At 32.5% G+C, this 15,927-nt stretch overlaps 1 protein-coding gene across 1 annotated transcript; it reads left to right on the top strand.

Annotated features, from left to right (window-relative positions):
- Positions 1-387: 387 nt before the first annotated feature.
- On the top strand, positions 388-11,921 carry LOC144842974 (uncharacterized). Its single transcript, XM_078699606.1, has 13 exons — positions 388-478; positions 4,159-4,533; positions 4,656-4,904; positions 5,060-5,194; positions 5,685-5,828; positions 7,102-7,287; positions 7,739-7,891; positions 8,075-8,386; positions 9,011-9,078; positions 9,581-9,821; positions 9,943-10,233; positions 10,407-10,482; positions 10,649-11,921. Exons 1-13 carry the CDS (start codon positions 394-396, stop codon positions 10,896-10,898), a joined length of 2,565 nt encoding a protein of 854 aa, XP_078555732.1. The 5' UTR covers positions 388-393; the 3' UTR covers positions 10,899-11,921.
- The last annotated feature ends 4,006 nt before the right edge of the window (positions 11,922-15,927 follow it).

Here is a 15,927-nt window from a genome sequence, read left to right on the forward strand (position 1 = left end):
CAAGTCCATCTAAGGTTTCTGTTCATTTTCTCTACTCTTTTTTTCCCTCCCCCTCCCTTCTTTCCTTTCATTTACTATTATGCCTTCCTTTATTTCTCCGCTATGTTAAACATTAGTTATTGAAATTGTGTGAGTTTGTGTACCGGCTTATCAATGAAGATATAAAAGGACATAACATAATAGTTAAAGAATCCATGGACAAAGGTTGTTTGCAAGTTATAGACGTCACATGTAGTAAAATAAACAAGGAAGTATTTTACAGTGAATGAGTATTTGTGTAGTTTACAGTTATTTATTAATTTCTATTGTAGGCCTACGTGTTTAGATTATTAGGTATAACCTAACCCTCATTATACTAGCTATTAATTCTGGTGAAAATGTACATGAGTGAAGATGTTTGCTAAACCTTTTCCAAACTGTATAGGCTTGGTTATAAGCCTAGCTTTCTCTTCGTTGGCGTTTCAATCTGGATTATCAGGTATATACACATATTTGCATATTGTTTATAATTGTTTTCCCCCCAAAATAAGTCGTTAACAACAAAATTGTGAGCATTTTATCAAGCGTATTGTTCGTTGCAGGGACACTATTATAATTCCAAAATCACTCTGTGCTATTGTACGTCCGATTATTGAATATGCTGTACCTGCTTGGTTACCTTACAAAAAAGGACATGTTTACGCATTGGAACAAGTCCAACGCCGAATGACTAAAACTTGTTTCTATGGGGACGATATTTCCTATGAACGGCGTCTTAATGTTCTATTCTATTCTATACAAGTTTTTATATGGCGCCCTACAAAGAACCAAACAGAGCCTTATATATGGCTCTGAACCAAAGATCGTATAGCGCCACGTAGAGTGGCGCAAGGTATGGAACTGACGCTCGAAAAATGATAATTGCATGGGCAACCATTCCAGCAATAATCAAAATAATCAAAGATATCGACACTATCTTTGCCTAAATCAATGTACAAAATAGGGTTTACATCTTCGCGATAAACAGTACGACTTTATTTTATCTTTTGCGTCAAAATTAAAGAACAATTATATAAAATTCGATTAAATAAAGTTACTCCATTTGTTATTACACTTACATATGCGACTATATCACTGCCAAATCTCAAACGGCTACAGAATAAACACCGACTGTATGGAGGACGAAATATTTAATAAAAAAAAACCAATATCATCATCGGTGTTTTGGTTTAATAGGCCAACCTATGATGTTATTGTTTTAGGCCCCTATAACAATATTTTATTTTAATACATTTAATTATTTCTGTTAATGTTATTACTGTATTAATTTGTATTAAAAACTCTTAATTCCCGAACAGCTTTTAGCTTTTTTCTTAATCTTATGATCATTCCATCCATCCAAGCCTTGTTTGATCCATCTATCAAGCCGCCAATATCATTCATCCTCCCAGACTTTTTTTTTTATTAATACTATAGTATTCGGCATTAAATATGCCTAGGCCTACTACTATCTAGTTAGGCCCTAGATCGGATTGCACAGAAACGCCCACCTGAACTACCTTTGTCCAACAATTTAATAATTTTGTTAATGTTTACTAACAAAAAAATATATATTCTAAAAACTTACCACTACAATTTACCCGATACAGCACGAGAAAACGTCTCGAACAAACACAAACACATCACACGTGGATGTGGTTCAATGGTTTATTATACACTTCCGGTGTATGTGATCGCGTAACTTGCTTGCTGCTCTGCTGGAAGGCAGCCCATGGAATTTCGCTCATGCGCAGTGTATAAGAGATAGGAGTCCCATATCTTCGTGGCCGCTATAGTATATTTGCAAAGAACAGAGCGCCTAACAATACTTAGTAATTAATTAAAAAGAAAAGTTGACGTTTAAATAGAGGTGCCGAATTCGCTGCTCTCAAATCGACCGGTAACGCGTTCCAGATCCGCGGAGCGGTGACAGAAAAAACATTCTCACCAGCTTTCCGATTCGATCGTGGAACGAAAAGTCGCGGGTGGGATCATTAGAGGAGCGAAGTCGGCACCTGTAATTAAATTAAAAACGTTTTAAACTTTTAATTTTATCCATGTCATTTATTGTCAAATGTCTTTTAATATATACTGTGGATATTTTACACCATATTTCTATATACGGTGGCCCACAACTGTCACGCACACTATATAAATCATATTCATACAATTAAAGAAGGAATCACACAATTAAAGAAGAAATCACACAATTAAAGAAGGAATCGCATATAAACAAAAGAAAGCATGAAAATATAAAACGAAATGCACAAATAAAGAAGAAACGCGCAAATAAAGAAGAGCTAAGCACAAATAAAGAAGAAACGCGCAATTAAAGAAGAGCTAATAAGCGGAGGTCCAATAGCTTGTTTAGAGAGCTCCCATTGCCATGTTTCTACACACTCAGCACACCAACTTTTTTTGTTAGCTAACACCCTTAGACACAATAATCACGAGGTGTGCCGTTGCAAATTTACTGCGGCCACCTTGAAATCCAAGATGGCGGCAAACATTTCCGCCATTTTATAGTGATGCACTTTATTGTTCTTAACTTAATAAATATTTGATGTATTTTGTTGAAATTAATGTTGATTAATAGCTAATTACATTATATATTCAATAAAATATTTTTATTTTAACTTTATTGAAATTAAATTACTTTTTTTAAGCAAAAATATAGAATTTTAGCAAAAAAATCAGCAGGGATTTAATAACGTTTAGTAAAATTGTGAAGTTGAGGGCGCTATTTAAGTAAGATACAGGTACTCTATTTTCGGTTGTAACTCATTAAATACTTAACCGATTATGATGAAAATATATTTATTTTATAGATAATTAAACCTTCATCCTTATTAATTAATTAAAAGTCATGTTAGATAATAAATACCTATGAAAAATGTGCAAAAATCAACAAAAAAGTTGAGCATCATTTCTGAGAATCATACTCAAACTCAGAACATGGTGTAGTTGGGGAGCCAGAAATGGGTTACCTGCACCCTCTAGCAAACTATGCCAACAATGTTAAACATCACAGTTAAATCACCAAGATCATTATTAATATTTAGTATTATAATTACAATCTAAACTAATTACTGTTTAACAATGGTTAACTTTTGTAAATGCTACAGTAAGTATACAGTTTACTGTTACATATTTTTAAGCCATAATTGAACAATAACAACAAATCAAAGTAACTGTAGTATGACTATATATTATGTTATAAAGAAAAATGTTTATTTACTCGTCCTCCTTTTTGTAGAAATCACTAACTTATTATAATTTATAACTAATACTAATTAAGAAGCTTACCATGTTTGTTATGACATTGCACAGTGAACCTTAAACTTCATACTACTCAGTATATGTGATTTTAATTAAAACTAAAAATTAATAATTTAGCAATTCTAAAGAACTTAGGTTTGTTTTGTTCAGATGTTCCAAAAAATTGATTTGTATTGATATAAGGAAGCAAAAAAACATTGTTAACATAGTTTGCTAGAGGGTGCAGATGAACCCTTTCTGGCTCCCCAACTAGTGGGGCATTTCGTATATACAAGAACACTGAAAATGTTACCATTACCATACATACATACCATCCCAAAAAAATTTTCTTTTAATATATCGAAAAAAAGTGTGTCATTTTGAAGTATCATAATAGTTAAAAATTTTCACCAAAAACTAGTCCAAAAAAAATCATTTAACTGAAATACAGACGTTTTTTGTTCAAAAAATAACTTTGACTTCTAGTCAAAGTTTTCAATCAAAACATATCTCATAATGCAACGCGCTTGTTTGGCTACTATGTATGCATAATCATAACATTTCCTCGAGATAGGTGTGAAAACATCTTCTCAACTGTGACGAGTTGTAAACAATCCTAATATTTTGACCTTCATTTTTTTGTGTTTCAAGGGACAATACATCTTTAAGGGTCTTGTAAAAAAAATACAGAAACCATAATCTATATAAAACCAATAAATATTTTTTGCTTAAATATTGTTTGTTCCTCATTCAATTTAATCAATCCTTATTTTGATAACTTAATTGACGGTAAAGTGACTGAATGTAATAAAGTAATGACGTCATATCACTACACTAGTTTGAAAGTGTAGACAGAGCTTAAACTATTTTTTTTGGTCAAAGATCCATTAGATATAACAATGTATTCTATAACACCATTGACGGCATCAGCTAATGCTTGGTTTCGAGGATACGCACTTAAAAATGACAGAGACATTCGGGATTTATCAGTCGGAATATTATACAAGAATGTTGAAGGGAAAGATAATGTGACTTGGGATGATACTGGCTATGTAAGTGGTGGTAGCTCAAGAGATATGCCAGACGGTAAAATATTTCACACAAGTAGCAACATAGTATACCGAGTGCACTCCACACACACGTACCTAGGTGTTAGTAACTTACAACCCCAGACTGATAGAGTTGGTGTGTTTTCATTTGAAGCAAAGAGAGGCGAAGTAGTCACCAATTCAGCAATTGTATTGACATCTGATTCTGGTGAGTAATGCTATTTGTACTGTAGGCTATTTCTCCTTTTTAAATATCATTGCGTAACACTCTTAACGTTTTATCAAATATATTCCTACTATTATTGGTATACACATACAATTATATTACAGCAATTATTGTAATGGAGTATAGAACGTTAACCGTTGGTATTGGAGAGTCTGTCACTATCAATCTCAGTAAAGGTGGTGATATTAACAATTTACGTTGGAGGCATAATTACGGTGATGAAATACACACTCTAAGGGGTAGTACGTCTGCTGTTATTGATAACATACGAATGAAAGATGATGGCGTATATGAATGTTATACAGGTGATATCCCGGATGGTAACAATGGTATAATGAGACTTATTGTTAGAGGTAAGACGTAATTTTTTACCGAGTAACAAGTTTGGATTATGAGGGTAGGCTTTTCGCTCCAATTTACAGATGTTGTACTTGACATATGTCAAGTCTAGATATTGTGAGATCTTAATTACAAATTATGATTATTATTATATTTGTTTTCCTTTTAGCCTGTCCATCACCAAAATGGAATCCTCCAGATTGTGAAATGGACTGCCCCGTATGTTATAATGGCGGAGTGTGTGACGATAAGACGGGTGTCTGTATTTGCCCAGCAGGGTTTAAAGGCACTGATTGTCTAACTAGTAATAATAATCATAGTTTTTAATTTTAATTTATTATATCTAAATTCATTCTAAATGTGATGACGATTACTGGTCTGTGCTCACACTTTATTCACGAGAATGCAAATGTGTAATGATACAATGATTTACAAAACAATATAATATATTCGCTTATTGAATTCCAAATTCTCAAATATATATTGTTAAATAAATTAATAATTTTATGTTGTTTAATGTCACATGTAATAGTTATTCACTTTTAAAAAAGTGGATCGAAAAAAGGCATATACAACGCTGAATACAGCTATTAATCAGCGCAATTACATCTGTGCGTAAATAAAGCTAGTAAAGTATCTCGCCTATTATAACGACACAAGCAAAACAAAGAGCGTTGGTCTTGAGCAATATAATATTTTTATATTTCATATTTTGATATTTTTTTAAAATTTTTGCAAAAGAATTAAATTATTCGCTTTTTTTAATTAACTCTTGAACTTGATTCTGTTAACAGGTTGTGGAAATAATATCTTTGGTCGTGATTGCGAAGTTGTGTGTTCTAGTAGTAGCAATTCATGCGAAGGAGCTCTGATCTGTCAAGCGGATCCAGTTGGATGTACATGCGCCAATAGTTTTACTGGAAACGATTGCAAATCAGGTTTTTTGTCGATAACTTTGTTAATACCGTTTGATACGATTTCAAACTAGCGGGCCCTGGTTCGCATTGTCTTCTCTCTGAAACTTTATTAACAAAAAAAGATAATATCAATCTATACCAGTTACCAGTGTAAAGTATGATACAAAATGATAGTACGGTTCTATTATTTTACACCATACAACATTAACATATGTATGATCTATTAACTGTTACAACACACCTGTATTTTGATTGTAATTTGATTGATTAATTCTGGATCACGTGTCATTCGGTATTGTCCCCTACCTAACAGAAAAGTGATATTTAATGGCCTCAAATGTACGTTCAGCTTTTCTGTAAACATTTTGAGACTTTTTCCCACGCGACGTCGTTGACTGATCGCGTTCGGAAATCAGCTTATTGTGAGCGCCGTCATAAACTGTTCCTCAGCTCCGCGTCTGAAGTTGGATACTGCCTTTTTTTAACAGAGCTTCCCGGTCGCATTATTTTTTTCCTATGCAATTAAGGCAGAAATCATGAATAATTCGTTAAAATAATTGACATAATATGGGATATTATAGAGGGCGATATATAAGCATGCAGAGAGATTAAATAATTTGTGTAAACATCGTTTGCCAACCGAAATGTTTGGTCTAGTGGTAAAGGCTTTTAGCCTATTACACTGGAGCCCTCGTTTCGAGGTCTTTCAAGAATATGGTTTTTTTTAATAGTTGAGAGAGATTATTTAGAGGGTTAGGTTTAGTATTTTTAAGTAGATCAGCAATCTTGCAATTCTTTATAATAGAAAATAATTAAGGTAATTAATTATTCATGATTTCTGCCTTAAATTGCATATGAACAAAAATAATGCTTCCCGATCTAGCATTCGATAGTGATTTACGATGGATAAATTGAATGAAAATAGGTGTGGTTTTCAGTTTTAGCAAAAAAATACTTGCAAAACTTGCCCATTTTAATTATATCGAGTAGGCCACTCTACTGACTACATAACCCATGCATCATACACTGGTGTGGTGGTAGGCCTACAGTAATTCTTAAAAGTTAGACATAACAATATAAGTTTTATGATTTTACAATAATTTGTAATAACTTTAGATATTACATTAGACATTTAAGCTTACGTCTCTCACGTTCTTGGAAACGCAACGTTAATTTATAATATATGACTAAACATTGTTTATATGTAATACTACTATGCCAGTATTGTAGTTTAATTTAATATTTTAATATTACAATATAAAAACTAGTTTCCTAAATATATTATGCTTTTAAGAGTGTGAGGTTTTATACCCAAACACCAATATCCCAGATGAGAATTTATACTATGGAGCAGATTGTCGGCAAAAATGTAACTGTGCCAATGACGATTGTAATCAAAGTCCAACAGTAACCAATACAGACATAGGATGTACTTCCGAGTCAACATGTTCATCTGGTTACACTGGAGACAAGTGTCTAGGTAGAATGATCATGACGTAAACATTAGATCATTTATAGGTCCATTGTATAATATTAATTCAAATTAAATACTATTTTTTCGTGCATTACATTGTAAATTCATAATTTATAATGTACTTTCATTTTTTTATTGACTCACTTCATTTCCACAAACACAAAGCAAAGTCAATAGACCACCAATTGTGACAATAATACAAAACAGGTTCTCCAATATTAATATTTGAACATGTTTAAGTAACAAAAATGCATGCATATTATCATTTTCAAAAGCAATATATTTTTTCTATTTAAAAGTGATTAAACCTACCATGACCAATGCATGTTTTTTTTCCTTTAATGACATAGTGTGATTATTTAATTCCACTTGCTAACACTTAATCTGATTTCAAATTGTACAAATTTAGTTTTCTTTTCTTAGAAAATTATTTCATATTAATTATCTGTTTGTACAGAGCCTACGTCATGTTCATCTGGATTCTTTGGTGTTTTGTGTAACTTTCCATGTCACTGCAAAGGCACTGACGATTGTAATCGAGATGGAAGTTGTGCTAATGGATGTCATGAGGCTTGGGCTGGTCCAAACTGCAGCAAAGGTAAAGGCAAATGTAAGCCTTATAATGAATATCACATATTGTATAACATAGTTAGTGTCCCGTTTTGCTTACTTCTGCTTATTATTAGTTTAGTCAAAGATCTGATATGCGATCTTTGGTTTAGGCCTAAATAGCAAACATGAAAGCAAACTTTTATATGTTTGTACTGTAAGTGTGCTTTGTTTTTATAAATAGCAATGCCGTACCGCTCTGAACCGCCAACTGTTGTAAATAAGACAGCAACCACTCTAACGTTTGACGTCACTTGGATTCTTGGTGAAGACTATGGAACAGGAAAAATTACAAAACGGAAGCTTTCGTATAAATCGTCGCAAATGGATTCATTTATATTAATAATTGAAGAACAGAATAACAATTTAATTGTTATTGATAATCTCACCATAAATGCAGACTATCAATTCTATTCTCAATTTTCGAGGATGGTTGGGGGAATTGAGGTAGATGGGCCAAGAAGTGCAATTGGATCAACAAACACCATATGTACAAGTAAGCAGAAATGTTATTGAGCAAACTGAACACTATTAGGTTACCAATGTCGGTAATATTAATTAGTAATAGATGAGTGAGTGGCCGAGTGGTTAAGAAAGTGAAATCGTAATATATTATCCTAGTATCTGGGTTCGTTTGAGGCTCACTCTCGCTCCGAACGAGTCTTCTCGGATAAGGACTATAAACCGGTGTGGAACTTACGACGTTGAAGATTATTAGAACACAGCTTTCACAGTATGACGTAATAATTTTAAAATGGTCCTACTGTTCATCCTACGTATTCTTTTTTTTCCGTATGACGATTTACTATTAAACTGTTCTAAGTACTATGTAGTACTATATTTATTTTATTTTTTTGTAATGTAATTGATGTTACTAAAATAATTCTTGGCCATCTGCAGAATCACATGACTATAATAATTATACTTGATTCGCTGAGTTCATAAACCTCGTAAAAACTGGTCTGACTTTAAAAAGTTTCTCTACTGGTCTGCACTGACAAACTGAAATACATTTCTTGCTAAACTCGAAGTTTGCTCAAGTTTGTAAGCTAAAGTGTGCTAGTGTTATATACATAATGTATGTGCATTTTTATTAATTAATAATATTGTGTATTAATAGAACCTTTGGTAGAACCCGAGATAGAATTGAAAGCAGTTGAAGACAATCTGGTCATCTTGGGTTTAAAGGTAGTACAGTAGTTCAAATAACATTTTAGTTGTTTTAATTTCACACAGTTTTATTCTACTGTAAAAGATGATAGAAAAAAACTAAGGGAAAATTGCCGTTTAACATGTTTATTTTCATTGTACTTATATCCATTCAAGCGTTATTCTGCCGCAATAAAGAATATGTATGTTTAGTAAATTATGAATAATTAACCATTATTATAATCATAATAATTAATTTATATCATCATAATTATAATTGAACGGTGTATGTATATGTTTGTAGTATATTGATTTATATCCTTCGGTATTCACGTTAGGCTGTTTCTTATTGCGTCTCACTCAGTTCAACCATAGAAGAGTGATCTTCCATGGCTCAACTTACATCATCAACATCTTAGATTTGTTTTATTTCACAAAACAACACAACGGCGAACTTTGTTTGTCTGACATGTAAAAAAAGTTATTTTAGTCTTCCGTACTCTTTCAATTAATTTATTTACTTCTATTAAACTACATTCAGCCCGTTTCTGATGAGTATTATCAAATCCAATGTAACCATATTCTTCGATACCAAGTGCAATACGCGGACATAGATGGAAATGTACAAGGTATAATCAACACAACAAGTAGTTCTCAATTAGAAGTTGAACTATCAGGATTGTCAAGCTGTACTGCATATGTCGTCAACGCTCGAGTTGTTAATAATATGGAGATCCCTGGAAGCTGGGGACAGGATTTTACTGTACAAACAGCTCCGTCAGGTTGGTTCAATCACAACGTTCTTTTACATAGCCTTTTACTTTTGTTGCAAAACAATAATTACAGTGTTCCATTATTATAATACTTATTTTAAAATTAATTTATTCTGTGTTCCAATAATAGAACCATCGATAGAAAGTACTCCATTCACAAATGGAACACATTTGCTGATGAAATGGAAAGCTTCTACGTGCGAAAATCAGGTGACCTACCTTTATAAACTGTCGGGTGACACAGTTCAGCAAGGGATAACAATAGAAACTTCAGCAGCATTTGACTTAGGCATTGGATCAATTGAAGGATATACATTCACAGTATTAGCGTCATATTTAAAGGTTAATGGAACACCTGACAGCAAGCAAATTATGTTTGAAACAGATTGTGATAACCAAGGGTGCTCAAACCAGACACAAGGTGTGTAACATACTTTCCATAAGTTATATTTAGAATTCTATTTAGAATGGGGCTTACAAACAAACGTTTCGTCAAGACGCAACTGCGCGTCGCTCCGTAGAAGATGATATGCCCACATGGACAAATATTCAAAAATGATACGTATAAAAAATGTGTTCTTTTATATTTTCCAGGTTACGTAATAAGTTTTGTAATTGGCTCAATAATTTCGGCCGTTATCGCAGTTGCTATCGCTTTAATATTAAAACGGTAAAGTAAAGTTTGTATTGTTGAAAATAAGACACATTTAATTCGATTGTTTCATATTTAACCGTATTTCCAACATTAACTACTGAAAAAACAACAAGACATTTTGTCCGTTTACACCCATTAAACGATGATGAAATACAACTACTAAACCTTTTATTACTTTTAGGTTTAAACATTCAGAAAAGGACGTTGGTAATTCCTCTACTGCTCAACCCAATGTATGCACAATAGATACTGATTATCAAACGTTGTCGAAAAAATATGAACAAAGTGCATATGAAGATATTATGCCTACTGATACTACTTCTTCTGCTGAACACGTTTACGCAAACCCCGAGGCCGTACTGAAACACGTTTATACAGAATTGGAAAAGAGAGAATACGAACCAGTAGTACCAAAGAAAAATGTTCTGTAGTTTAGTCAGTAGCAACAATAAAGAATTAACTTTTTCAAGTTATTTTTCCTTTCTATTTCATTGCAGTAAACAATTGATCCATGCTGATAATTTTCACTTACTCCAAAATGGCCACGTGTTGAATTTGTATTTTATTACATTTAAAAGTTCACACTAATTCATGTTTTATTTTAATTGTGGTAGTATATTATTATAATATTTCCAGATGTTTTCCCTACTCTGATGTAATTTTGTAATTTATACTAAGTAAATTTGAAAACAAATATTTTTTAGATGGTTTGCAGACCTCAGGACAAAGATTTTATATCCGTGATTTCCTTTTTAGTACATAATACATACTCTGTATTGGTCCAATAAAGGACATTCGTTTTGTTGACAAGCAAAGAATTAGAAATATATATAAGTCATAGGTATACAAAAATACAAGTTTAATATAATATAACAATTAAAAAACGAATAAAATAAGAATATAAAAAATACATAAATGTAATTGTGTTTAAATATAGATATATAAAATGGATATATAAAATGGATATAGATTAGTAAAGTATATTTTTATCTCAACATAGGCATATTATCTGTTTATTATTTTTGGAAGCTACATATCATACCACCCCTTCTCAAAATAAAATTACTAGCTACTTATTTTTAATAAACCTGCTGACGAATAAATAACCTAATATTTAAATCTTGGATAATAAAACGTAATAAAACAAATGCCATTTATATACAATCTTTATAAGCTCTTTCTGTAATGTTAAATGGTATCTCGAGTTTAAAGTTTCTATTTTTGTTATTATAAAATATAAACATTTGCAAATACATTGATAGAAACAATAGTGAAAGCAGAACGAGGCCCCCTTTTTTGTTTAAGTGGTGTTACTGTTTCACAATGTTAGGAATTGTACTGATAACAATGATTCCTCTCTTCTTTTATCGCTGACGAAAATAAGTGAGGTTATTACATTGTTGTTTCAACGGCTTCTATTTATATAGTTTATAATAAACAATATCAATTTTAAACCCGGAACTACACTTTGACATTCATTCACTGTGCTTTGTTTTCCCTTCAGTAATCAAGGCAGATAAGATTGCTTGGTCAACAAATTAGCATCGTGTTGTCAACATTCGTTCCAAAATCAGCAGAAGCATATAAACTCTGTAAGGCATATAACACAACATAAATAACTACATGAATTGTTTTTCTTTTATAACTTCCTGTTTTTCATACATTGTTTTTCCTTATACTAGGGAGGGAGTTGCAACGCCCTGCCCACATTGTAGGTGGTTAGTCACAAATATTTCGCAACACAGTACAGTTAGAGTTACACTGTATTGAGGACGAAAGTCACCCACTAAACTCCAGAGATGTTGACAAAACGTTTTCCTAACTTTGTACGCCTGTTTTTAACTCTCTGTTTGGGATATCAATTGGGATCATCAGGTATGTTTTGTGATATACAACAAGATTTATTTTGTTTTATTTAAAATAAGTGGTTTAGACCTACAGTTTAAAAACTGTTTTGTATAAAAATGTAGGCCAAATGGAGGTAATATTTATTTTATTTTTAATCTAGTGTACCTCCATGACAGTACTTTCGTCCGATTATAGACCTAAAATTACAGTTTATCATGATAGTGTTAGAAATTGTAGTTATTGTGTTTTGAACGAATAATATGTGGATAGTCTCGTTGTAATACGGCTATGTGTCGGTTGATATAGGCAATGTCATCAAATTTTCTTTTGAAACAATTATGGTGATGGGTAGAGAAGGGACGGGGTTTACAAGCACGAAAGGAATAGTATATATGTATATCATTTTAGGTAAATGTTTGTAGTTATCGAGTCGTGGAAAGATGGGCGATTTACAAAATTCCTATTCTGTAACACGGCGTTATATTCGAGAAGCCCAAAATTCGAAGTGCGAATTCAAACATCTACAAAACCAGTTACAAAAATATTGCACAAACACAATAAAGTATTACAGCCAATAGTATAAAAATTCTCCAAAAATGTTACAAAACGTCAATGCAATTTTCACTATTTATTTGGTGTACTATCCCAGTTACAGTTTGTTCAAAGGATTCGGCCATTTCAGCCGTAAAACAAGGATACCATGAGATGTCGACAATCGCACTGAACCAAATAGACAGGGTTAGGCGAATTTGCACATGCCTATAAGCCCAGTATACTACATTCGCCTAACTGTTTCCAATAGGCGAATTTATTCTTCACCTAAATCGAAATTGAATTCACTATTTAGAGGATTCTTTTGTGACGGTAGGACAGCTCATCCTCCTCAACAATACGTCGGTGATTCTTTATACGTATTGCTAACTACACGAATACGTGGGCCTGCATTAATTGCTTACTTAACTTAACTGAAGTAAATGATTGATATGAAAAGTTGTTTTTTTTTTTTTTTTTTTAGATCCATTAGATATAATATGTTTTTCTGATACACCACTGGTAACATCTAGTAGTGAGTTTCGAGGATACGCACTTGACAATGACAAAGACATTCGAGATTTATCAGTGGGAATATTATACAACAATATTGATGGGAAAGATAATGTGACTTGGGATGATACTGGCTATGTAAGTGGAAGTGGAAGTGGCTGGCAAACGAAAGATATGCCAGTCGGTAAAATATTTCCTACAAGTAGCATAATTAGATACAGAGTATTCACAGACCATACGAAGCTAGGTGTCGAAACATCACAACAGACTGAGAGAGTTGGTGTATTTTCATTTGAAGCAAAGCGAGGCGAAGTAATCACAAATTCAGCAATTGTATTGACATCAAATTTTGGTGAGTAATGTCATGAAGTATCTTTTGTATCTTTTTATAATTACTTCTTTGTTTTTATGGAAATTTACATTAACTATATCATATGATAATACATTACACTATAATACTTTTATAATTATTTTAGTAATACAGTTATTATTTTTCAGCCACTATTGAAATGGAGTATAAAACAATAACCGTCGGTATTGGAGAGTCTGTCACTATCAATCTCAGTAAAGGTGGTGATATTAGCAATTTACGTTGGAGACATAATTACGGTGATGAAATACACAATCTGAGGGGTAGTACGTCTGCTGTGATTGAAGACATACGAATGAAAGATGATGGCGTATATGAATGTTATACAGGTGATAGCCCGGATGGTAACCATGGTATCATGAGACTTATTGTCAGAGGTAAGTCTAACAGGTTTTAGAAAGTAATCGGGACTATTTACCTTCTGAAATACCAGTTGATACAAAGAATTGTGAATTAAAAAATAATGATGAGATCAAGATTAAAAATGAGTGTTTATGATTGAAGTTCATGGTGGTGGGATTTGTGTTGTTGTCCTCGCCGGTGAATTGTTCTATAAAAATCAGTATTTAGATTTATATTAAGGTTTTTATATCATAAATATTTTATTATAAATCCGGTCTAACGGGTGAAATGTGTTTATTTTTGTTTATTAGCTTGTCCCTCACCAAAATGGAATCCTCCAGATTGTGAAATGGACTGTCCCGTATGCTATAATGGAGGAATGTGTGACGATAAGACGGGTGTCTGTATTTGCCCAGCTGGATTTAAAGGCGCTGATTGTCTAACTGGTAATAGCATGAAATGTTAAACACATGCATGTTGCTTTTTGACGAATGTAATTGGATCGAATTTTGAACTAAACTTGTGTTTTCAAACAGGTTGTGGAAATAACAACTTCGGTCGTGATTGCGTCGTTATGTGTTCCCAAGCCATTGCTGCCGATTGCAATGGAAATCTATTTTGTCCATCTGATCCAATTGGATGTACATGCATCAATGGTTATGGAGGAAATGATTGTAAAACAGGTTTGTTGTAATTTCCAGTATTTGCTTTCCTTCGTCCACCCATTCTAATTTGATTTCGTTTACCTGTTCATTAAAAAAAAATTACATTCACTTATGAACTAGTCATTTCAACATTAGAAAAAAAAACGATTAAAAGTATCTTTTTTCTGTTTGTATAACCTTTTTTAGACGCGTGGACGCGACTCTATAGTTCACTATGTCGGTCGGTCTGTCGGTCTGTCTGTCGGTCTGTCTGTCGGTCCGGTATCACTATGCGTTTTAGCACGCGACTTATGGCTGTTGGCCTTGTTAAATGTTAACATCAGTTTTTAATATAGGGTCGAGCATTCCATTTCTTCGATCTATATAACCTATAAAATTTGGTGTAATTTACCATGTCTAGTTGAAATAGAATACTTTTTGTGTTTATTTATTTTAATTTTAGCAAACAAAGGAAAAATAAATGACAGTTACGAAAACGTCACTGAGAAAAAACAGAAATAGACAAAACTGTTTTATTAATATGAGAATATAGTAATAATGTAATTTGTCAGTATTTCATTCACATTACGTAATGTCTTGAACCTATTATGTGTTTAAGCCTGTGAGGTTTTATATCCAGACGACACCAATGTCCCAGATGAGGATTTATACTATGGAGCAGATTGTCGGCAAAAATGTAACTGTGCCAATGACGATTGTAATCGAAGTCAGACAGACATAGGGTGTACTTCCGGGTCAGTATGTTCGTCTGGTTTCACTGGAGACAAATGTTTAGGTAATGTATAATTAATTTAAATTGAATACTGTTTAGTTTCATGCTAAATATTCTATATGTTTTATTCTCACTATTGTGACAAAGCTTACTAGGACGTAGTTTTGATATACAAGAATATTTTCGCAATAATTTATTTGATACTTAGTTTAACCATAATAAGATTCCAATAACTTCGGGTTTTGATATTTTTATATACTACTTATATATACCTACTGCAGTACGTAGGTCTTTGTCTTCAGTTGACCATATTTTATTGCATCAAAATAGACAGAAATATACGTCATTTTAGAAATGTGGCTTTCTCGCTATATAATAAAAACATCTGTATAATATAAAAAGATATTTCCATATATTCACGGAAAGAATATTTGAAAATAAGCCGATTTAGTCAATGTGGCATTTTTTTATATTTTAGA

Source organism: Antedon bifida, chromosome 5 (genome assembly GCF_963402885.1).
Source record: "Antedon bifida chromosome 5, ecAntBifi1.1, whole genome shotgun sequence".
In the NCBI taxonomy this organism is placed as follows: domain Eukaryota; kingdom Metazoa; phylum Echinodermata; class Crinoidea; order Comatulida; family Antedonidae; genus Antedon; species Antedon bifida.